This window comes from Theileria equi (assembly GCF_000342415.1).
Source record: "Theileria equi strain WA chromosome 2 map unlocalized gcontig_1105316255037, whole genome shotgun sequence".
Taxonomy (NCBI): domain Eukaryota; phylum Apicomplexa; class Aconoidasida; order Piroplasmida; family Theileriidae; genus Theileria; species Theileria equi.
In genome coordinates this window covers 1,242,565-1,265,726 of record NW_004668230.1, presented here as the reverse complement: position 1 = coordinate 1,265,726, position 23,162 = coordinate 1,242,565, and the positions used below count along the sequence as shown (strand labels likewise).

At 43.4% G+C, this 23,162-nt stretch overlaps 10 protein-coding genes across 10 annotated transcripts; 6 read left to right on the top strand and 4 right to left on the bottom strand.

The window, feature by feature from the left end:
• Nucleotides 1-69: 69 nt before the first annotated feature.
• On the bottom strand, nucleotides 70-3,781 carry BEWA_040240 (haloacid dehalogenase-like hydrolase family member protein; the record flags this gene model as incomplete). Its single annotated transcript, XM_004833381.1, has 2 exons — nucleotides 70-749; nucleotides 3,055-3,781. The coding sequence occupies 2 exons, from the start codon at nucleotides 3,779-3,781 to the stop codon at nucleotides 70-72; spliced, it is 1,407 nt and encodes a 468-aa protein (XP_004833438.1).
• Nucleotides 3,782-4,250: 469 nt separating this feature from the next.
• On the bottom strand, nucleotides 4,251-7,652 carry BEWA_040230 (ubiquinol-cytochrome C reductase complex 14kD subunit, putative; the record flags this gene model as incomplete). The annotated part of the gene is made up of 3 exons (XM_004833380.1): nucleotides 4,251-4,351; nucleotides 4,387-4,656; nucleotides 7,430-7,652. The coding sequence occupies 3 exons, from the start codon at nucleotides 7,650-7,652 to the stop codon at nucleotides 4,251-4,253; spliced, it is 594 nt and encodes a 197-aa protein (XP_004833437.1).
• A 312-nt stretch (nucleotides 7,653-7,964) lies between these two features.
• On the bottom strand, nucleotides 7,965-11,032 carry BEWA_040220 (conserved hypothetical protein; the record flags this gene model as incomplete). Its single annotated transcript, XM_004833379.1, has 5 exons — nucleotides 7,965-8,014; nucleotides 8,149-8,200; nucleotides 10,501-10,575; nucleotides 10,609-10,751; nucleotides 10,798-11,032. 5 exons carry the CDS (start codon nucleotides 11,030-11,032, stop codon nucleotides 7,965-7,967), a joined length of 555 nt encoding a protein of 184 aa, XP_004833436.1.
• Nucleotides 11,033-11,389: 357 nt separating this feature from the next.
• BEWA_040210 (conserved hypothetical protein) lies at nucleotides 11,390-12,187 on the top strand (the record flags this gene model as incomplete). Its single annotated transcript, XM_004833378.1, has 1 exon — nucleotides 11,390-12,187. One exon carries the CDS (start codon nucleotides 11,390-11,392, stop codon nucleotides 12,185-12,187), a length of 798 nt encoding a protein of 265 aa, XP_004833435.1.
• A 38-nt stretch (nucleotides 12,188-12,225) lies between these two features.
• Nucleotides 12,226-12,841, bottom strand: BEWA_040200 (hypothetical protein). Its single transcript, XM_004833377.1, has one exon. It carries the CDS (start codon nucleotides 12,741-12,743, stop codon nucleotides 12,267-12,269), a length of 477 nt encoding a protein of 158 aa, XP_004833434.1. The 5' UTR covers nucleotides 12,744-12,841; the 3' UTR covers nucleotides 12,226-12,266.
• A 36-nt stretch (nucleotides 12,842-12,877) lies between these two features.
• Nucleotides 12,878-18,008, top strand: BEWA_040190 (conserved hypothetical protein; the record flags this gene model as incomplete). Its single annotated transcript, XM_004833376.1, has 7 exons — nucleotides 12,878-13,055; nucleotides 17,185-17,378; nucleotides 17,412-17,457; nucleotides 17,491-17,601; nucleotides 17,635-17,775; nucleotides 17,811-17,881; nucleotides 17,918-18,008. The coding sequence occupies exons 1-7, from the start codon at nucleotides 12,978-12,980 to the stop codon at nucleotides 18,006-18,008; spliced, it is 732 nt and encodes a 243-aa protein (XP_004833433.1). The 5' UTR covers nucleotides 12,878-12,977.
• Nucleotides 18,009-18,026: 18 nt separating this feature from the next.
• On the top strand, nucleotides 18,027-19,322 carry BEWA_040180 (hypothetical protein; the record flags this gene model as incomplete). Its single annotated transcript, XM_004833375.1, has 1 exon — nucleotides 18,027-19,322. The coding sequence occupies one exon, from the start codon at nucleotides 18,027-18,029 to the stop codon at nucleotides 19,320-19,322; it is 1,296 nt and encodes a 431-aa protein (XP_004833432.1).
• A 419-nt stretch (nucleotides 19,323-19,741) lies between these two features.
• BEWA_040170 (conserved hypothetical protein) lies at nucleotides 19,742-20,662 on the top strand (the record flags this gene model as incomplete). Its single annotated transcript, XM_004833374.1, has 3 exons — nucleotides 19,742-19,985; nucleotides 20,021-20,329; nucleotides 20,365-20,662. The coding sequence occupies 3 exons, from the start codon at nucleotides 19,742-19,744 to the stop codon at nucleotides 20,637-20,639; spliced, it is 828 nt and encodes a 275-aa protein (XP_004833431.1). The 3' UTR covers nucleotides 20,640-20,662.
• Nucleotides 20,663-20,836: 174 nt separating this feature from the next.
• BEWA_040160 (hypothetical protein) lies at nucleotides 20,837-21,375 on the top strand (the record flags this gene model as incomplete). Its single annotated transcript, XM_004833373.1, has 2 exons — nucleotides 20,837-20,918; nucleotides 21,200-21,375. 2 exons carry the CDS (start codon nucleotides 20,837-20,839, stop codon nucleotides 21,373-21,375), a joined length of 258 nt encoding a protein of 85 aa, XP_004833430.1.
• Nucleotides 21,376-21,634: 259 nt separating this feature from the next.
• Nucleotides 21,635-22,902, top strand: BEWA_040150 (hypothetical protein). The gene is made up of 2 exons (XM_004833372.1): nucleotides 21,635-22,560; nucleotides 22,596-22,902. The coding sequence occupies exons 1-2, from the start codon at nucleotides 21,660-21,662 to the stop codon at nucleotides 22,709-22,711; spliced, it is 1,017 nt and encodes a 338-aa protein (XP_004833429.1). The 5' UTR covers nucleotides 21,635-21,659; the 3' UTR covers nucleotides 22,712-22,902.
• Nucleotides 22,903-23,162: the final 260 nt, after the last annotated feature.

Here is a 23,162-nt window from a genome sequence, read left to right as displayed (position 1 = left end):
GCGTGCAGTTTTAGAGTTTCGGCGGACTCCTGGACCTCGCCGCGCATACACCGGAGATACACATGAAAACTAAATGTTATAGACCAGTTCCATTGCTGTTGCAAAGGCTGACATCAGGTACGAGTGCGGAAGAACCCATTTTGCATGCCTTTTGACCTCTGGAGACGCGTTGGCTACCGCAAAGGAGATTTCCGAGAGGCCCATGGACTCCATATCGTTCAGTCCGTCTCCAATGAACCCAAAAGCTGAGGCCCTCTCGCCGTGGCGCTCCATCAAAATCTTTAGGGCGTCTACTTTGGTGATGGTTATGGGACAGATCTCTGCCAGGTAATTGCTGCCCATACAGCGACTAGAGAAGTCGATGCCTCGAGTTACCATTGGAATATCCATGTCCGCGTTCGTTGTCACGATGGAGATGATCTCCATCTCGAGGATTTCCTCGGGAGTCGCAATTTTGGGGTACGGAATGTCGTCAATGACCAGGACGCGAGAAACTACCTCCTTTGGATCTACCAGAGCATAGTTCTTGCGAGTATCGTAGAAGATGCACTGGTCCTTGAGGTCCTCCTTCTCAATGTAGTCCAAGAATGCAGCCAAAAACTCCCTCGAAAACTTGGAGACGTGAAGAACCGATCCATCAACATCGTAAACGACTGACCCGCTGAGATATATGCCAGGATAACCGTCATAACCAGTCTTGGTCACGAAATCCTCCCCAAGCGTACGCATGACCGTCTCGAATGGACGTGCTACATGTTTGTGTAAATGGGATGTATATGTAGGTGAGTTGAATGAATGGAGCATAGCGGAATGAATGCAAACTACGGAGTAGTGAGTTGTGTGAGTGCCTGAAATGGGTCATAGCTAAATGGTATGTTGCTGGTATGCTCACCCATGATAGTACTCCATTAGACCAACTACTCAGTATCCAAGTTAGTATCTAGAGTATCTCCATAGACTCATATCTGTCGAACCCAAGGATCTCCTTTAAAGTTTTTATATAGGCTATAACCCTTATATCCCAAGAAACCAGTTAATCCGGATCCTGCAGAAGTAGCAAAAAAGTATCCGGCTATAGTACCAACAGTAAGAGGAGCTACGGCAACAAGACGTTCTTTAGGAGCAGTAAGAGGCTGTTGACCAGTATCAGGAGAGCCTGTAGGAGGAGTGGTTTGAAGAGCTACAGGTTCAGATCTACTACTACCATCAGCAACAGCAGCACGAGATTCATCTTCAGAGTATTCACCTGAGTACTCATACTCATAATAGCTACCTTTCTCATTATCTCCAGAAGCACTAGCACCAGGTCCATCACCGGTACCTCTATCACCCTTTCCACCACCTTCAGAATTAGTACCAGTAGGTTCTTTAGCTATATCTTCAGGTTCAGCAGATAAAACAGCAGAAATTCCTTCAGGTCCACAATTAATAACTAGAGAACCAGGAACAGCAGGTTCTCCAGGACAAAAACCAAAAGCAGCAGGAGCAGCTCCAACAGATCTTGCAGGAGTAGGAAGAGTAGGAGGAGCAGAAGAAGTACCTTCAGGTAGATTAACATCTTGAGTTTCTTGTCTTTCACCATCTATCGCATCTTCAGCCATTTGAGCCACGGGAGTTCCTTGAGGACCAGCAGCACTAGCGCCAGGATCAGATTGACTACTACTAGCAGGATTACCACCAGGACCAGGAGGTTTAGGTGGTGGAGTAGGACATTCTTCCAACTTTGTACATCCACCGTCTTTCTTTAGTTCCTTCACAAGCGCATTCCATTGGTTACATTCAAGTCTACCGAAATAATTAGGTGTTATGTCTCCAAGCGCATGAGTAACATCTGTCCAGTCTTCATTTTTATCTCTACCACTGCTATTAGGTTTCTTATACCATCCTGTAATGCCATCTTGTCTTCCATCTTTGATGTAGATAAGTTTAGGATTCTTGTCGCAGTACAAAGCGTATACAGTAACAGGATCTTGAATGGGAAATTGTAGTTTAGAAGGCTTTATACGTCTTCTATCATAATAACTAACATCATACCTAATGCCAGAAAGCGTGGATCCATTGGTAATCTCATGTTCATAATAATCAGCACTGTTATGATTCAGTGTACAACGAACCTTTTCCTTCTTAACAGTGATATTTCCTTGACCTTTAGGATTATGGTAACCGCAACAGTACTTTTTTCCCGACTTATTCTCCGAATTCTGAAAGGTTAGATTCAAGGTAACTGCTTTGTTGAGTTGGCAGTTGAGGAGGTCAAGTATATTTTCAAGGGATCTACCTTCCAGCCGTTTAGTAGTTTGAGAACCGTTATTATGTGGATTCCAAGAGCCATTTCCCTTGGTTTCATGACGTTCATATTTATCTTTACCTTGGATTTCTATGAAAAGAGGCTGATTATGGCCACTGTCTCCGGACCAATACCACACTGCCAAAGAGTTTATAGGTTCTTTAGCTCCTATATCTGAAACAGGAGTACTTCCAAACAGAACCTTTTCAACTGTAAAAAGTCCTCCATTAGATGCTACATGTGTGAGTTTCACGAATCCGGAACCAGGAGGATCCTCAACCTTAGTCAGCTTAACTTTGTTAATAGATCCTCCATAGTATGTAGTAGGCCCATCTCCATGTTCACTAGGGATATCCTGCTTAATGTCAATAGTGATACCTGGTGAAGGAGGAGCCATTCTGGGTTATTACCTAAGGAGATCTAGTGGTTAGTTCCCAGATGCTCATCTATCCTCCATGTTCAGATAGTATGCCCCTTCCAAACTCTGAAATCCATTAGTAGTCTCAATGCGACCAAAGGGAGCAGACCAGTACCTTACCTACTCCCTAGACAACCATACATTCATCCTCCCTCACAAGACTAGCTCACTGTCAGAGAGAGTATCCACAGAATGACAAGATGAACAACTATCGATACAGTCGTAGTTATAATCCTACTGATAAGAAGGGCTCCCGTTGGCCGCTCAAGCTGCCTCTGGCTTACGCCATCGGCAGCATCATGCTCCTCCTAGCTCCGCTAGTAGTTCGCATTCTACACATAACTCTTACCTGTACAAATAAATGGGATGTAACCCATTTGTCTAACTTTGGAAAAGGCCTTGATGTTCTTTTCAAAGGCCTCTTTATCATGAATGTAAAACGTTTCATCAAAATCGATTGCAAAAAACTTTGGAGGTTTTTCTGGCCTTACAAATTCAACAATCTGGCCACTTGCAGGGTCTTGTACATTCTTTTCACCTCCTTCTCCGTCTACTACGGCTTTGGACTCGTTGCCATTATGGCAATCGGGACCAGGTGTGGAATCAGCAGAGCCCACAGAAGCTCTGATTCCTTCTTCTGATGCTTTTCCACTACTCATTATACTCCTTTCCATCAATTCAAACTCTGATTTCGTCCGATAAAAGGCTGCATTGAATGCGTGATTATCGATTCTCTCCCAAATGAATCTCTCTTTCTTGTACGATATCCTCTCCATCTTTGACTCTGCGTCTACGACGAGCAGTTCCACGAGCGCCTGCCGGTCAGGAGACCAGTAGACCCAGACGTACTTGCAGTAGGAGCCCTCATGCTCGGCTTTCCAGAGGGTCCTAAAACTGTCAACCACCTCGAGAATCGTCAAGTTTGCGTCCGAAATGTAAATTCTCAGGGGGATTTTAAACACAAAAAAGTCCCTAGAAGACACACCCTGGAAGGTGTCGAGGGAAATGTCCACAACGTGCGATTTGGCGATACACACTAGAGAGGCCAAGAGGAAAAGGAGAATACAACGCGCCATCTCGCGCCCATCACAGGGATGGAGGCATAGTTTTCAGTATGAAGAAATTTCTGCACCATGGGGAATGCGAGCCGAGCGCAGAAAATGGCCCAGCAGGTGTGTAGCTGGAGATGGTCATTTGGTGGCCAATTGTGAATGTTGTGCTACTATACGTTTCTAGGTATGTTTGGTGTATTCAGGGGACTCTCTGGATGGAAGATTGGTGATTATAGAGCGGAAATAGCCTAGGCAAGACAGAGGTACCTAGAATGGGTGCAGAGAGGCAAAAGTACCTAGAAGGACACCCGGAGCGGAAGAGGTACCCAGAAGAATGGATGGATGAGGAGAGGGACACGGATCTTGGCGATTGTGAACCATACAAGAAAGAGACTTAGCATCCATAAATGAGATGTGCGCTCCATCGGTAACCCTTGCAACAACATAACCGTAGCATCTACAAGCACAAGAAACGACAAGTTAACAGTCACTATTACTTCTTCTTAATATTACCCATGGCAGCTCCATAGAGGTTTGGAAGCGAGACCAAAAAGTGCATGCCTGGTTCTAAATCTCCAAACCCAGTTGTTCCTCCTGTACAAGAGTCATGCTACTCCAGACAAACTTACCGCAAAATACTCTTCTGTCCACTGGGTGGTATCCCAACAACTCCTCCTCTTCCTGAATCTGAAACTTTGCCTCCTCGATAAAGGGGGCCAAATATGGTACAAAGGGATCGTAATTCTGCTCCTCCAGAGGGGGATACATTCTCAAAGTACTAATGTGCATACCCCTTGCAATCCTGCGAAACCTGTCAGTGGCCAAATCTGGAGTTAAAAGCGTCAATGCACGCTCAACTATTGGCTCACGCTCAGACATCAAATCGTCGTACATTAAACCTACATATGTTTATGAAGGGTATCAAGATGCAAATAGTTGTAAAGAAACCGCTGGGGAGAGTGGAATGAGTATGCGGAACACAAAGTGAGCTCAAAAGGGCTAAAATGATTTTAGAGAGCAAGGTCTCTGGATTCTAGCATTCCAGTATACCAACAAGAGAGGAGTCTAGAAGGGGGAGTGTCTAGTACCTACCAAGGGTAATGTCATGAGGAGCGCTCTATACGGAAGTAATGAGAATTGTAGCTATAGTACGCCAAAACTTCTTTACTATACCAGCTACTGTTCCTACTGTAGTTAAGCCTCCTAGTACTCCACCACCAATCTTAAGGCCCTTCCTCACTGCATCAGTATGTCCAGATCCATTACCTTTAGATGCTTGCCTTCTCTCAGTTTCAAGTTTCTCCTTTAACTGGCCAAGTTTAGTAGTGAGAAGAGAGCCTAGTTTCTCAGTCTGTCTGGGAATAGTAGTCCATCTAGATCCTCCGCTCCCTCTGCTATAATATGCGTACTGGTTCTAAGATCACTGCCTCTTTTCTCAAGTTCAACCAGGACAAGGTTCTCAGGTTTGAAATCAGTACCATAGTAATATACCGTTACATTTTTAAGAATGAAACTTGACAGTAGGCTAAATAGAGGGGAGCCGTTGTGTGTAACCTGTTTAACCAGGAAACCATCTTTATTCAGAACAGAATGAACAAAGCTAGTATACTCAGTTTTTTTCTCAGATTCCAGTACAACATTTTTAGTAAGACTGATTGTTTCAGTGGTTCCATAAGTATCCTGATATGTACCACTTCCACTATCACTAACATTAGTTTGTCCAACATTGATAGTAACAGTTGGTAGTTTAGCCTTTAGAAGCTTTAATAAATTTACATCATTACCCGTAAATGGGTCACTGGGTTTATTACCTTCTTCGACTGTAGTCCATTCAGTCGAGTCAGGAGATCTCCTTTGGTACCAACTAGATGAATCTTGAAGATAAATCAAAAGTGGAATTCCATTGGGCCCATTTGGATAGTGATATACACACAGTTGAGTGGTATTCTTTAGAAACTCAACTCCAGTTTGGTCTGTTCCCTTATCCTTGAATCTACAAATTTTCCCAGAAGAAACATGTATGTAATAGGAATAAGCGTAGCGATTCGTTGAAGCCACAGTGATCTTCTTATTATTATTTCCACAACTTGGGCAATCATAAGGACCATTATCTGTCTTTGAAATGTCTATAACATGAGCATCATTCTTTTCACAGTTCTGTTCATCCAACTTCTGGTCGAGAGTATCATCCTTGATCTCTTCAGATTTTGTCCAATGGTCACCAGTAAGTGTATAGTATGCATAACTTCCAGATGATTTTAACCCAAGGGTTAATGCTTTTATGTATCCAGAGTCCTCTTTCCAGTAATAGACACAAGCCTCTCTACACTCTGTTCCATATACAGGTGACTCAAATGGTATGTTTCTAGAAGTAGTTTTGGTAGAAAGGGGTCTTATATTTGATCCTACAGTAACAGGGCTATGCTTGAATTTCTTATAACAATCGTATATCTTTGACTCAGTGACTTCAATTTGAGTATTTGGGTTAGCCTTTGGGGGAGGACTAGTGTTACCATTGGCATAGTAAGTACCTTTAGTTTGAGTGAGATTTAGTACAACAAGTTCAGTTAACTTAGCACTTATTTCTTGGAGTTTTGAGGGAAGTTGAATATCGTTGCGTATCCCATTTTCTTTTTTCCATGAACTAGAAGTTGAAAGAGGATGGGTTCTTTTGTAGTAATCATAGTTATTTCCACCTTTAGTAATCCCAACTACTAGTGGTAAAACATTACTTTCATCATAACCAAGGTAGTACGCAGTAACGTTTTTGTTATAGTAGCCCCCAACATTTACAGGTATACCACTTTGCTTTTCTCCATCGTGATTTATACAACCAATGTAATATCCAGTTCTTGGCGTGTGAGTGTATCTCTTGTAACCCTTTCCAGGTTTATCGTCCTTGCGGATGCTTATGGTATTCTGACAATTGTCCCTATAACTTCCATTGTCCTGTGTATCACCAATGTTTATACCAACATATCTATATGAAAAAATCAATCCACTGGTACCACAACCATCACTACTTGTCATACTACATTTTTACTCACCACTATACTACATTAGTTCCATACAGTATCTTTAACTCATATCCTCATAGCATCCTTCCATAGTCTCCTTCACAGTAGTACTCCATTCATGTCTCAACTGGTATGAGCAGAATTGTCAGTATGGATGGATGCCAAATGAATAGTGTACAAGAATGAATGTTGACAAGACTTTCCAACTTTAACTCCATGGATTATCCCATCGCTTAATCACTGCTTCCCATTCCATTTTCTACATCCCAGTGATGGTCTGTGAGCTTAAATCCTGGTTCTTCTTCCACCATGTCATGCATGCCACTACTCTACACATTCCATGGGTCAGCAGTGCCCTCGCCTATCCATTCTGTTGCATCCATCATTTATCTCTGTATATTCGCCCTGTGCATGAGCTCCAACTCCACTCTTCTCGTCTATAGTGACCATTTAGGCTCCTATACTCTGTGTACTAGCCATTTCATCTATAATTGCTACGTTCATAAGTTGCCATTAATCCTATCCTTCCTCCATTCATACCATCTACCTACGAATACACAGGCTCATATACTGCGTATACTCGCCATTACTCCCTCATTCTTCGGGACCCATGCTCCGCATACTCGTTTCACTCGTATACTCCGCATCAACTTACCGTGTTCTCTGAGGTACCTGGTGAGACAGGCGTGCTGCCATCTCTCAAACGGTCCGCTAAAGATCTTAAAGTACCAGGGAGCGATAAACTTTCTGTAAAAGTGCTGTGGAGCCTTTGGTCCCTCCAAAAGTCGCTTGTAGCCCTCAGTCGGAGCCAGAGAGGCCTTTTTGGAGTTGCTGGCGCATTTTGCGAAAACCCTTCCGACAACTCTCTCCAAACTCATCTTTTTATGCACTTTTCCCTTCGTGTTGGTAGTATAGCGCGTCAAACTGCCGTGTAAGTGACTGAAAAGCAAAAACTCTAAATCTACGCATAAAGGGGCTCAGCAAAGGCAAAATGCCCGTTAATAGCAGACCATAAATTCTTGCAGATTTAAGAAATTTAAATTTTGCCGCAAATTTGCGAGCAAACGCCCGGCGACCCGATCGGGTGACGGTAACCATGGGCTCTTTTTCATTCTTCACATTCTCCTCTTCCCACCCAGTTTCCGGGGTTTCCGTACTTTGGTGTCTCTCCGAAGAGCCATTGGCGTCTCTCAGAGGAGCTTGAGGTGGCCAGTGATCTTGTTTAGCAGGTCTTCCGGGCCTGAATAGTTGTCAGTTCGTCCGTATGTGAAGGCTGTTGTAGTAGCACTAGAATCGGTAGTTTGTCGCAATCATGTGCATAAGGGATGGCCATCATGTGTACTGGCGGTCAGGGAGCGAGAATGGAAAACTTACCGGGACCGATTGCGATGACTGTATATGACCCAGAAGGTACCTGTGTCCTTCCCTGTATGTTTGAATGAATGAGAGTATAGAGAGTAACTATGGAGGTTTGCAAGAGAAGGTGAGAAATGCGTTGATGATCCATAGTCATCATGCTTTTGTATTCTTAAGATAATCCAAATGGAGCTGTTGTGTACACATTCACTGGGTAGTAGTCCTCATTAGTACTAAATAGTCTCCTTAGAACGTTTAAATGCCCACCAGCCAAATCCAGTAAGAGAGCCAGCTCCGGCAAGAGGGCCACCATATATACCAGAAGTAGTGAGAATAGCATAATACCGCCAGATTCAACGGAAAGAGCAGCAGTAGCTTCTTGAGAAGTAGTACCAGAAGGAGGAGATTCAGGAGTAGGAGCTCCATCAGCAGCTTTAGAACCAGTAGCAAGAGCAGTTTCAACTCTACCTTCAGCTTCTTGAGCAGGTAGACTAGTAACAGCAGGAGCAGCAGGAGAAGGTTGAGTTTCAGAAGTAGTAGTAGCAGAAGTAGCAGAGAGAACTTCAGTAGGATCAGCAGTATCTTTACCAGGTGAATCATGTTCTCCTTTTTCACCATTTTTACCAGCAGGTCCTTGAGACCCAGGACCACCTAATAGAGGTAAGGATTTAGAATTCTCATTACATGCTTGATAGCTTTCACATCCAGGAAATCCTCGTAGTGCATTCACAAGTTGTTCAAAGTCGCTATCACTACAGTCTTTAATATTGTCTGGTATATCATTTTTGATACCATAGAATCTCTGCCATGTATTATCACTAGTAGTGTTTGGTTGATACCAACCTTTAGCATTGGGTTGTCCAGTAGAATCTAGATATATAAGTTTTGGGTCATTCCCTGTACAGTAGAAAGCATAAACGGTGAGGGAACCAGGGATAGGGTATCTTAACTCGGAAGCAGTTATTCTCTTCCTACTGCTAGACTGACCATTCTCATAGTACTTAATTCCCGCCAGTTTATCTCCACCGCCAATCTCATGCTTGAAATATGGAATGGTAGATGCAACTTTTTCCTCTCTAACAGTGACCTTTTTATTATTATCATGCTTATCGCAACAATATGGCTGTATATTATCAGATACCTTCTTGCTAAGATTCATGGTAACACCAATACCAATGTGACACGCTACCTCATCTAGTTTATCAGAAAGTGCATCAGTAAGTTGATCTTCTTGATAGAATCCAGAACCAGTAGTAGATGCCCAATTAGTGCCATATTTATCTATACTATAATACCACATAGACTTTCCATCCTTCTCTATAAACTGGAGCATAAGAGGTACACCACTGCCACCACCAGTAGGACCTGGGTAAGAGAACAGTCTAACCTTGGAGACTGGATAACCCCTTGGGAGACTAATATTTGTATCTGCTCCATTATATGTCACTCTTGAGATCTTTGTACCGATAAACTTGCCAGGAAGATTTTTATCATTATTGTGGACGGTGTATTCCTTAACATCATATCCGGGAATAGTAAGTTTTGGAGATTGAGAGTCAGATTCTCTGATCTTTCTAAAGTTCTTCATACATGGAGGTGCTTTACCATCAGTATAAAGCTTATATGGATTGGTTGGATTCTGTATGTCAAAGGGGATTGCACCATTGAAACTACAATTTTTCTCATCTAGTAGATGCTCAAGTAGCTTACCAGAATTGCCAGCAGGTGACCAAACATTACCTTGTACTCCATTGCTAGTCCTGGTGGTATATGAATAGTACCTGGGTTGACCATTCTTTGTAATTCCAATAAGGATAGGCACCCGATCATCGCCATTCCAGTAATATACCTCCACACATTTTACGGGATTTTGTATTCCTGGTATAGAACTTCCACCGCCTATATTTGTACTTAGGGTAAATGTGCCTCCACCATTATATGTATAAGTGTATGTTGTAAAACCTCTTTTAGGATTATTGACCTCCTTTGTAACCTTTATTCCACTTGAAATAGTATCACTGGATAGACATGCCCAGTCATCATTCTTCTCTGGCCTTTTGGTAAAATCTAAATTTAAGACCTGCCATACACATCCGCTCATCCTCCATCATAAGAAGTACGTTTCGGCTTTGCAAGATCCATTAGTCTTCGGAATTGAGTACTAAGATGCATGATCATACATTTTAAGAGGGAAAATCATTCTTAGCTACTCCTCATCCATACATTCATCCTCATGACTAGCTTTTCTACCACATGGAACATTCCATCCTCCACTCCTCCCCTGTGCACCATCAATATTTCATCACCTTTCAGCAACGGAACCTCTCAACTTTCTTGCATTCCAAAAACACAAACTGCATAAAAACATACCGCGTCACAGGTAACGTGTGTATTGAGATTTAGCCTCTTTGCCTCTTTCCTGAGAGCCTTCATCTCTTCATAGTCCTAACAATGTTGACCGTAGAGCGAGTAAAATACCTGAATCTTCAAGACGACCTTCCGTTGACCGTCGCTTAGCCAGTGCTCCAGGTACGGACTCTTGGTCTCAACTGCACTCAAATAGGCTCCAATCGACGCGTGACCACACTGAGCACCAATCTTTCCTTTTCCCATGGCCAAATCTGCGTGGAAATGGATGAATAGAAAAGTCAGCGTAGAGAGTCTTACCACTTCTGACACACAGGACGAGTTTGTACTCGGTAGACGTGGACTCCGCCCTGCGTTTCTTCCTCAAGACGCAGCTGCAAGCGTCTAGGCACTTTGTATACGCGGACTTTGACAAATTTTGTAAAATCTTTAGCACAGGAAGGACTAGCAGGCCAATGACGAAACCTGAGAGACTCTTGCGGACACTTTCATCGTAAATGAAGTTCATAAGTCCAAAGGTGCGATTTCGCATCATTTAGAGTGAAGTTTATCGAGTAGACGAGATTCCAACACAACCACACAGACGCCAGTCGATAATTTCGCCATTTTGCAACTTTTGGCTTTAATTTTCCTACGGTTTATTTATGCTTTAATTTTTTGTTAAATGATGGTTCAAGGGCTCTAAAGGTTGGCGTACAGGGTTGTTTTGGGCACTTTTGTCTTGTTTGTAAAATATTGGCCCTAAAGCTCACTCTCTTTTCCTGTTACTAACTTATTGTAATAACATATAGTGGATACTGGCGAGGTAGGGCACAAGAGTCCCGAAAAACGGTCGTACGGCATATCAAAGGGGCTGAATGGGAGATTCTCGCAATAAACCCGAAATTTAAAGATGAATGTAGACTCCATGGACGTTCTTTACAGTCTGGCCGAGGAAGGTCACGAGATATACGTGAATACCTTGGATCCGATGCTCTCCGAGTATATTGCCAAGATCAACGTGAATGAAGCCGTGGATATGGTAAGGTATTTGTACGCTGAGAATGGACTAGACGATAAGGGAAGGCTTTTCACAGACTCCAAGTATAAAATATGCAACGCTGAGGCGTTTCTAAATGATGGTCGTGGTAGCGGCCATGCTGACAATAATGCAGATGAAGAAGAAATGGATGCTGGAGAACGCGATACAAATATGGACCCAGTATCATACGACTATCTGGTAGCTGTAGGATGCAGATTCTGTGACTCTTCCATAGATTTCAAGAGCGCCTACATGTTCTTTGACTATGAAGGACCAAATAACGGATTCGTACAACCAAACGAGTTTCTGAGATGCCAAACCTGCAACAGCATCATTGCACCCATTTTTAAAAAGGGAGATTCTGACTCTCTAGTGGATTCCCTAAGGGCTGATGAGGCGGATGCTCAGTCGGTCTACCTCTACGGAACTAGATCCGGGTATGTCTTTGAAGAATCCGGCAAGAGGTGGTGGAAGAGTCACATGAACAGCGCACTACTTGATGCCAAGAGTGCCAAAAAGAGCGGAAAACAAACTGTAAAGCAAATTTGCGAAAAGTGTGGACATGATACACACACCTTCTCAACGTTCCAAGCCAGATCAGCCGATGAAGGCATGTCGGTAATGTACGAATGCACCAAGTGCGGAAATAGACTTGTAATCGCAACATAGTTGATGGGCATCGTCCAAATAATGCAGTTTTAATTTTTACATTAATGTACTCCTCAAAGAAGTGATGCAAATCTACAAACTATTCGGTCTTTTTGGTGAATATGTCCCTCGTAAATTTGTTGGCAAGGGCTTGTTGCTCTCTTTTCTTCTTCTTTTCAAGGTTCCTGAGCTTATTCTTGACCTTTCCTCCCCTGTGTCTTCGAAGAAGGTATTCCTTTTGCCCAAAACGGTCCATCAATTCCAGTCGATGGAGGCCGATTCCGGCGCCATGCTCTGGCCAAAAGCTTTTGCTCATACGAATGTCTTTGTCTAGCCCGTACTTTTCGTAGCAGGGGATCTCGAAAGCCAAATTCGGACGTCTGTCAAGGGTCCCCTCTACACACCTGAATGTTTGTTCCAGAGCGACCGAACACTCCCATTTCCTGTACACCCCTTGCATCGAATACTTTAAAGGGTTAAAACTCATTTCATTGCATAATAGCGACATTTTAGGGCCATAAATGGGCGCTTTGCGCAAGAGTTGACTGGCCCTTAAAATCGCGCCAAGGCCTTCCATAGTGACACAAGTCCTGATCGCAACTACATTTTTAAAGCTCTATACACCTTCTGTGTCAAACTCTAATTTGAGCCCAGAAAACGCGAGATTTATGTCATATGAGGTGCCACACCGCCGAGCGAAATGCGGGGCTCAGAAATCGTTTCCGTGTATAAACTCGTAAATTTGTGGATATTTGCGCCGTATCTCCTGGTTTACGAAGTTCTGTACAATAGAGGCGCAGATATTTAGAGAATGAAGGAGGACAAGCCCATCGTCATCGATGGCGTCACAGAAGTCGACGATTTGGCCCTCGTCACTCACTTTGCCCAGGTTGTTTGGTTTTTATGTTTATATTTATGTTACATTGCGGGTTTTGAGAGTGCCATGAGTATTCACGGCATGAATTTGGCGGTAATTTGTGGATTTCAGGGCCTACTGTCCAGGTTTCCTGCAATGTTTATAGTTAAAGATGATGGAGGATATCATGGGTTGCTATGTGGGCGTTTGGAAGTGCTGAGAATGGGTCCAGGAAGGTGTTGATGTGTAGGAAGAGTTCCTCTCGAGGGAGCTCATGAGGATGTAAAGGAGTAAATGCAGAGATGGGAGGCTAGTATGCATACTATACCTCTGAATTGGAGGTGATTGTTTGGTCATGCTCGTGTTTATTGGGGATATTCAATAGATATCATTAGGACGATTCTGCTTATAGTTGTTCATCTTGTTCTGTGGATACTCTCTGACAATGAGCTAGTTGTGAGGGAGGATGAATGACTAGACAGTACTGCATTGAAGCTACTCATTGATCTGAGATTTGAAAGGATTTTCAGGAGGGGCAGTTGAAGCCATAAATCTAAGAATGGATGTCTTCTAAAGACGTAGATATATCGAGAAAATGCAATGGACCATGTAACTGCCTATGGAGTAATCTAGGCTTTATAAAGGCTAAGACAGGTGCAGTAAAGGGCGCTAGGGGTTATGGATATTGCACTCACGAAAAGATTATTGGATATTTTATAGGTAGTCTCAAGTATGGAAATAAACCTCTTCAAATAGGGGATGGTAAAAAGGGTGGAACGTCCAAACTATTTTCTGGTACACATCTTGTTGTATGGGAAGCTACGACATATTTTCATGAAAAATATGACGGTGACAAGAATCGCATAACAAAACCTCTCCTGCTTGGTGTCAAGGAGAGCGGTAGTGGGAACTACACTTGGTATGAGAATACTGGTAATAACAAGATATGGAGGAAAATTCCAGGGGTAGAGAATAAATATCCTAGAAATAACAGAGATGGCGCTATCCATCAGTTCAAAAAGGAGCTAGATAGGCTTGCATGTAAACTCCACCATCTTCACAGGGTTGATATACAGAATGATGCTGTAAGAGATAATTACCATTGCCAGATATGTGGAAAATACAATGTTACCGTTGAACCAGGATCTCCTGTTAACGGAATCTATTCCAGGTTTAATCATACTCTAACAGACGACGGGGACTACCATGTAACATACGGGGCTAATCTAGTGAAATATAAAGAGCCAAGTGAATATTCTAAATCACTCTCGGTTGATAAGAATGCTACTATCTCTGTTTACTACTGGGAAGGTGATGAGGATCGTAAAAATCCTCTCCTGATAGAACTCAAACAAGCCTCCACATCCAAGTCTGAGTGGTATGAGAACAAGAGTACAGATGGAAGTAACAAGATATGGAGGAAGTTAGAAGGGCAAGATTCTAAAAAATTATCTTCTTCTGAAGTAGATCTAAAGACTAAACTTGACCACCTTAGTTGTGCACTCAATAAGGCTGTTAGAATTAACTTGGGACAAGACTCTGGTTGTCATAATTCTAGGGATACTAAACACAATAATAGAATAAGTACTCGTCATAATGCTACTATAAGTAAACAATATTTCCTTTCAGCCTATGAATATACGAGTAAAAATGGTAATAAACCGTTTTCTGTGGCAGAGGTCCTACTCAAAAGTAATAGACAAAAAATAGGGTCTAGAAATTTAATTTTCAAGAGTGTTACCAAGCTTTCTTCATATGCTTCCTCTTGTGACACTACAAATCCATTTCTGATTTGTGTAGAGTCAAATGGTGCCAAAAAATGGTATAGAAGAAATACTACCAGAACAGACCTTTGGGAAGAAGACAACGATTTATCTAATCAAATCGTACAGATTTTTGGACAAGTTAAAAATCCTCTTAGAATAACAGAATGTCCAAAATACACTCCTCCAAAAGAGGGTGTACAGATAAATATAACGGAACAACCTAAGGATGGTCAGCTTGATGCTTTCTACGTTTCGTCTGGTTTAGGGGCTATTTCGATACTAATTACGAGGAATAATGATGAACTAAAAAAAGGTTTTTTTAAGAACGTTCACAAAGTAGCTACCGGGAGTGATAATTATGTTATAAGCAGGAAATTACAAGGTGGAGGTGAAATAGGAAGAGGAACAACAAAATCAGACACCAAAATCCCAAATGTAGAGAACGTACAAGTATATTTTTGGGATGGTGAACCAGAAGTACCCATACTTCTCAGAATTATACATAATAATCATGGAAAACCTGAGTACTATGGCAAGGGTCCAGGTGGAACAGGTAAAACTTGGAGCTCAGATCAAGTAAAAGACATGACTGAACAACAGGCCTTAGATCACCAAAACTGTCGGCTTAATAATGCTATTCCTATTGAACTTACAGAACCTGGAAATCTTAAACAATTCCATAAAAATAAACCCAATTCTACCTGTCTACCTAAAAAGGTCGTATCCCGATCTCAACCTGGATCTCTCCCTCTTGGAGCTAAACAGGATTATAAGGCAGAAGGATATAGACTAACTCATGATACTAAGATTTCCAGACTTACCTATAATGACCGGTCTACCGACATAATTCCTCCATATTATGAAAGGGGACCTCTATTTCACCTTTACTACTGGAAAGATTATCAAATTAAACCGGATAACATTCCGTTACTTGTGGAATTTTTAAATACAGATGGAAAATCTACTTGGTATGAGAATCTTGGTGGAAAAGAACCTTACACTAGCTGGGGATTGATTGGTAAGAAAGAAACAGAACATTTTTATGACAATCAAAAGAAACTTACTGAGGAATTTACTAAAAAGATCCATGAAGTTAACTGCAGAATCCATGAAGTTGTTCAGATAAATGTCTCCAGGAAAGCTAAGAGAACCTACTGTCATAATATTCTTGAACATGAAAAGAGGATAAAGGTTGCTCCAGAGCTAAGGCCCACATACCAAGGTTTCACTGGTTATGAACATATTCCTGCTAACACAAGCAAGACCTTAACAATATCTTCTTTCTACAATGGAGATGTTAAGCAAAATGTCCATGGTAATATGTTTCCTCTTGAAAATGTTAAGAAAGTTATTGTCTACTTTCTAGAATCTAATGAAGACTATCCGGTCGCAATACGTGTTGAACGCAATGGAAAGAGTGTTACATGGCTTAAGAATGAAACAGAAAATGGAAAATGGGTCTTGTCTAACTCAAGCGGTGAGAACAATATCGCTACAATTCTAGGAGAACTAAAAACTAGTATACCAATCTGTAAAGAAACTCAGGGGTTACCGAGTATTCAAAATCCATCAACACTCTCCAGGTGTAATTCTAGTGAATCTGAGGATGATGATTCCGACATATTGATAAATGACGGAGAGAATCAAGACTACGGTAAGATGTTAACAAACTTGGAAAATTTTGGAGTAGACATTTCAACTGCGGCGGGAGGATTAGGAATAAGTATTCTGACAGACATTGTTGATGAGGCTATTAAATATATTACTGGTCAAGGACCTGCTCCTAAACCAGTTCCTGAAACTGCTAGTCAACCTGGATCTCCTCAACCTCAAGATCCTCAATCTCCTACTCTTGAAGCTGAAGCTGCTGGTAGTCCATCTCCTGCTTCTACTACTCCTGTTATTGCTGTTCCTACTCTTCCTAATCCTAATCCTCCACCACCTCCCCCTCAACCTGCTCAACAGATAGCCTCAGGCTCTCCTATTGCTGAAGCTCATGGTAAAACTTCTCACGGAAATTCTCAAACTGACCCTAACGGTTGGAAAGTAATTTTCGGGGGCTCTGCTTCTGCCACTGTAGTTTCTGGTTCCCTTACTGGATTTGGCTGGTGGATGTTTAAACGTTCTAAAGGATACCCTTGGGTTAGACAGATATGAGACTCTATGGAGGTACTCCTTGGCTCTCTAGTAGGGATACTAGCTTGAGTACTGAGTAGTTGGTTTAATGGACTAATACTCTCTTGCTCAATCAACATTTTTGGCGACTTTTATTACTACGGAACCCATGAAAGGCCATTCATAGTCCATTCTAAATACCCCTAACATCCTCTACTAAATGAAACCTGGTTATACATTCCATTTCATTCATTTTACCCACCCATTACACAAACATGCAGACCGAAACACATCGCATAAAGGAGCTAGAATCCTTCAAAAAACCGAAAGGAATAACATCTCAACGGTATGTTTGTGTTTTCCAAGGCAACAACTATAGAATTCTTGAAAGACCCTCAATTCTCTACGGAGGGGACGAGAGCGATGCTAGTGATTCAGATTTAGAGCTCGAAGTTAAGCATAGAGAATACATGCGGTTTGTCTAGCCATGCATTTCATAGTCGATTAGTAGCGCCGATGTCAGCGACATAATTGATCCCCTGGACAATTTGCGGGTGAGTATTCTCCGGTCCAGAATGAATGTACAGATCATTGATACCGTTGATTTACCCGAAAAGGTGGATATCAGTCTGCCAATTAGCAAAATTGGCACATGCCAGTCATCTCTTGGCAATATCGTAGTTGTAGAATCCATAGAGGTAAATTCTCGAGTTCCATAGACACATTTATAGAACCACAAAGTATTGGACCTTGGCTCCATCGTATGCAAGGACGATAGGACGATTCTAGGGACCGTAAATGACACCTTTGGTCCCACTCAATCTCCCTTTTACATGGTCATTCTCAGGGACGAAAAGGTAAAGGTGCAAGTGGTAAGTCTCGATCCGTCCCAGTCACTGAGTTCCAGGGCCAAGACATCTACTACGACGTCCATCACAGCACATTTGTCACGGATGAATCTACAGACGCTCATTTCACGTTTGTTTACCGCGCATTTCATCAGCAATTCCTCAGGGTTGAGCAGGACTCGGAGGAGGAAGAAGAGCATGAAGAGCTCACAGCCAAGAAACAAAGCAAACTCAAGCAGTCCTACAAGGACCTGTAGCCTAACACCTACCGTTACATGTGTATAAACGTCTGCAGTTTCTTCCTCGAGCATCACATTCCAGGCGTCCAGACCCGGGAGTCACTGGATGTAAATTTAACCAAAATGGACGACGAAGCGTCAGCCAGTACCAACTCGTGGTTAAGTCACAGGGCACTGTTTGCTCCGAATAGCGTTAAACGCGGCAAAACAGGCGCTAGCTCCGACCACGTTACAAATCTCGGATTCCATGGAGAAACCAGAACAAATTTCGGCTCCAACCTCAATACAAACGTTAATAAATCGCAAATCGGCTCAGTAAACCCTCTGGATTCCGGTAGTTTGGCCGGTGGCAAAGCCGGAAGTTTTGGCAAGCCGAGATTCTCGAAAAAGGCACCAACGTACAACTTTGACGAAGAATACGACCCTAGTCTCCCAAACGACTATGAAAAGGTCTCAAGAATCATGTCAGCAAAGGCGGCGAGCAAGGATACTACACACATTCAGGATCCTCCGTCTGTCAGCTCAGGATTTTCTTTTGCTCCTCCGACCGCTTCTACATCTATGCCAAGCGCAACTCCATCGTATAAACCAGCTGAAAAGGTCGCAGAGGCGGAGTCAAAGCCTAAACTCTCAGGTTTGTCCAGGTGCAACTCATCACATTCTTCAGGCGACGAGATGTTAATGAGACGTCTGGCTGCAATGGAGGCTCAAGAGTCGTCTGAAGCACCAACTGTAGCCACTCCCATCCAAGTGCATGCTCCTCCTGCTGCGGAAAAAAGCTCAGCCAGGGAACCCAAAGCCTCGAGCATCGCCCAAAAGATGATGGAAAAGATGGGCTGGAAGGAAGGCGAGGGTCTGGGTAAACATGGACAAGGAATGGCTACGCCACTGGTCGCACAGAGCTTTAACAAGAGGACTGGAAAGATCGTCAATGCAGCTCCAATCCCCTCCAAGGGCCAGGGCCAGACCAAACCTCCGGCTGTGCCCACTCCTCCCACAGTTCCGGACTCAGCCAATGCGTCCAGGATCGTAATCATCCTCCTAGACAAAATGGTTGACATGGAGGAATTGGAGGAAACTGTCGGAGAATACGGTTCGATTGTAAATGTCAAGGATTTGGAGGGAAACGTCGACATCGCCCTCAACGGAGTTGAAGGCTCCAGCGGCTACAAGTGGGTCAATACCATCAAGGATTCCGGTGCACAACTCCTCTGCGAGTACGAGACCCTTGAAGAGTCCAAAAGGGCAATCATGGAACTGGACAATTCCCTCATTCTGCAGAGCAGAGTAACCGCCGACTACTTTCCAGAGGCTCTCTATAGTCGCATTTAGCTCTGTTTCCGGGCACAAGTTGTGGTCATGTGTGCATTATACACAGGATGAAACCCATGGAGGAAAGGATGAAGCGCAATCGTCTGTCCAGCGGGGAGCAAATCTGGGCCTTGAGGAAGAGATCCCAAATGGCCGAGGAGGCGCTCTATTCCAGTTTTCCCCTGATAAATGGGCATTATGGAGGCATTTACGGTAGTCTTGATGGTTCACATCGTACACATTGGCGGCAAAGTTGTGGAATCCCGCGGCGATTCTCTTCCTGGGAAGAATAGGGGTGGAAGGAGGAATGGATGAGTTTTTCGGCAAATTCCAGGAATATTTCACATTATAAAGGTAGGAAATCGCTTCTTCCTTGGCGAAAAACAAATGCACTAATGGATTCTACGGCAATGTGTTCGCGGAGGGACTTGGCTGAGAGAATGGAAGGTGCACCGCTTATTCCAGTCGTTATTTCGCTTTATTTGAATTATGTTGAGGCTCTGATATCCAAGTGCCGTAGAATGGAGATTACGATCGTAGCCTTTCACTCTCTCTTGTTGCTCTCATGGGCTATTGGCAACGTACAAGGCAGCGCAGGTCATTCTAGCTCCGTTAATGAAGTTGCATCTCGCGTAACTGCAAACATTGGTAATGTAGGTGTAAAGAGAATTGTCAAGATAGAGCGTGAGTTTGCCCACTGGATACACAACGACGTGCAGCGTTTTACATCGTAAGGAAAGGTCCTCTTGAGCTCAAATGTCCAGAAGGTTCAGAGTTTGTGTCACCCGAGTCATTCTCGGTCTGTACACCCGAGTTTATGGATCATAAAATCTCGGCCCCCAGGTGTAAAATCGACAAGATGCTTGTCAATACCTACAACGGCTACTGCGCAAACCTCTTCAGACGCGGTGAAGTCTGCATTCTCAGCATCAATCAAGAGGCAGCTGGACCGGAAAGGTACGCTGCCGATTTCGGCATCAAGTGCCCAAATCGTAACTCCATCTATAACGGACTATACTACTGCAAGGGTAAGTTTTGGAGCACGCAAATGTGAATCACGCAGAGAGAATTCCAAGACCAGTAGAAGATGGAGAAGAGGTTACCGTCATCAGCCATAAAAGCGTAGGATTTGGTGCAACCTGCCCACCCGGAAAAGTAATCAAAACTGTGTTTGCGTTCGAATTCGGACCAATGTTTCATGAAAAGGGATTTAAACGCTCTGCGTTAGCCAAGGCAAAAGCCGAGTGTGATGGAAAACAAGAGTGCTCTCTTTTAACCTCAGAAAACACTGGACTCAATTATGTAACATATCAGACACTCACATACAAGTGCGTCTGAGGTAGTCTAACATGTGGCTTTTTAAATGATTTACAAAGTTTACATGCGTGTTGTGTATATGGATAAAGAAGGTTTGGGGGATGGCTCAGCTTACTAGTATGCAGATCCGGAAGGAAGAACTTGGTGTGTTTGGGGTCTCGGATTCTTCACAGTACTCTACGATTTCTCTGCGCAGATGACCAGATGTATAGGAAGTAATGGAGTTGATCAGCAGCCTGGTAAATGCCTCATTTGGCGATGGTTATGTCAATACATATTCCAAGTATGAGCATGATCGGAGTAAGTGTAAGATGGCAAGAATGGCGACTGCATGGAGCCTATATAATAGAGCATGTCTACTCCACCAGAGACTCTACTCCAGTAGACTGTCAATACTGTACTACTGACTACTCCTTCTTGCCCATTCTGGATGTGAGGGGGTCAAGGCATGCATCTGTGAGCAGGGCAAAGTCTCTTTGGTATACATAGAATCGCATACTGGGAGCAAGTGACATCAGAATAGTAATGGTGTGACCAGTGGACTTTTCACGACCTTTATTATCCGCAAAAATGCTCCTCAGGGAAGCACAAAGGGAGGACACTTGAGCATCATTTTGGTGGTGACACTGCGGCTCTGGCAGAACAGACTGGACGTGCCAAGTTCTTTAGTCACGTGTCCGCTGGTGGTGGAGCCTCCCTGGAACTTCTCGAAGGAAAGGTGTTGCCTGGAGTCTCTTGTCTCACTCAAAAGTCCTAATTCATGTTTGTGTACGTCTCTACATCCGTTAGTACCACAACGTTGACTGGGGAGGAAGGGAGTGTGACTTGGATGTGCAGCACAGCTTCTACCGTTCCCTGTCTCATCTACACATCCTCCTGGAGTTTGGCCCAGTAGATGGTAGAAAAATGTGCGATTATCTGCCATGCAAGGGGAAGGACGGTGAGGATGACCGCAACGGTTAGCACAAAGTTGCCTAGTGGTTGCATCCTGGTAATCGGAGGCGAACGACACATTCACTCGAAGATTCTATAACTGATTTAATGTTAATGATGGGAGTGTATCGTAAGACCCCTCTGTTAGTTACAGGGTTCCTTGTTGGCGCAGTCGTAGTTTACCAGGTGACCTACTCCCTCAGGGACAAGACCAAGGATGTTGTTCCTGCCCCCAAGGCTCCCGCTGTTGCTCCAGTAGTTCAACCAAACCAGGCTGGAGACGCCAATCTGAGAGGAGCTGAGGAAGACGGAATCACAATTCAGTTTGAGAAGACGGAAGGTTACACCACTCATGGCAACAAGATCACAGTCCAGAAGAGAGAGAACTTCCCAGTTGCTGGTTTCTCGAGACACAGCCACATTGGAAAGTTGAGTTTGCCACTGGTCATCAAGAAATTCTCATTTGAAGACAAGACACTCAAGGGCATTCCATCTGACCTGAACGTCATCAACTCCTCTGTTTACTTCAAGACTGGTCTCAAGGAGCCCGTCCTCGTTGAACTCTACAAGTACTCACCTGATGGACACAACACCTCTGTCCACTTCTTTACCAAGGGTGCCAACGAAACCTGGGAGGAGTTCTTCTTTGGTGCCAACCTCAGCCTCACCAAGAAGCTCAATGAGTTGACTGGTGGTGATGCTAAGAAGGCGGAGGCTGATCAAGAGGCTGGAGGTGAAGTTAAGGATGAGGTTGCTGCTTCTATTCCTGAACCTCCTAAACCTCCTGCTGATTCTGGTCTTGCTATTACTGGTGAAGGTACTCAATCTGGTTCTACTTCTGCTGAAGCTGCTTCTTCTACATCTACTACTCAATCCCCTGTTAATCCTTCTCAACAACAAACTGCTGACTCATCTAGCCAAACTGCTATTACTAATACTCAACAGGCTGGGGTTTCTCAAGCTGGAGGTGTTGGATCAGGCTCTGTTGCTACTGAAACTACTGCTTCTGGTGAGACTACTGGAGTTCAAAAATAAGCTTTTTAGGTTCTGTTACTGCCACTGGATCAACTGGAACTGAACCCACTAGCCCTGAACAAGGTGAGGGACCTAGCATGTCATCCCTACTAGGAGACTCTAATCAGCGATCTCAACAAGTATAAACATATTCAGGCCCTGGAACTGCCCGAACAGAAACTGATAAAGCTGCTGCTCCTGGTTCTCCTACTGGACCTAATGCTCCTCCAGCTCAAGAATCTGCTCCAAATACCGACCCTAAATCTTCTCAAGGAAGAAACGCTGAAGAAGGTGATGGTGGAAGTCCCGCTACCTCATCCACTTAATCTTTAAATGTAGTGACGTAAGTTACAAACTCTACGCAAACTGTAGAGGTAAAGTTTTAAAACAACATTACTTGGCTACACTATCAATGAATGAGACTGTCTGTATGTATATTTAAGGGTATTTATCAGGTACTATTTCAACTAGTGATGCATTCCTGGGACTACCACTATTAGAGCCAGAAGAGGGAGGAAGTTTAAGCTTGTTCAAAGAATGGAGAAAAAATGAGGGCAGTAATGGTAAAAATCACAAGTGGCATGGGAATACTAAAAA

What these genes read in the sequence shown, in the direction of transcription:
- BEWA_040200 (XM_004833377.1), bottom strand. Translation starts at nt 12,743, where the DNA reads ATGGAAGGCCTTGGCGCGATTTTAAGGGCCAGTCAACTCTTGCGCAAA.
- BEWA_040150 (XM_004833372.1), top strand. Translation starts at nt 21,660, where the DNA reads ATGTTAATGATGGGAGTGTATCGTAAGACCCCTCTGTTAGTTACAGGG. An exon ending in TACTGAAACTACTGCTTCTG is followed by an intron (nt 22,561 to 22,595) that starts GTGAGACTACTG and finishes TAAGCTTTTTAG; the next exon opens with GTTCTGTTACTGCCACTGGA.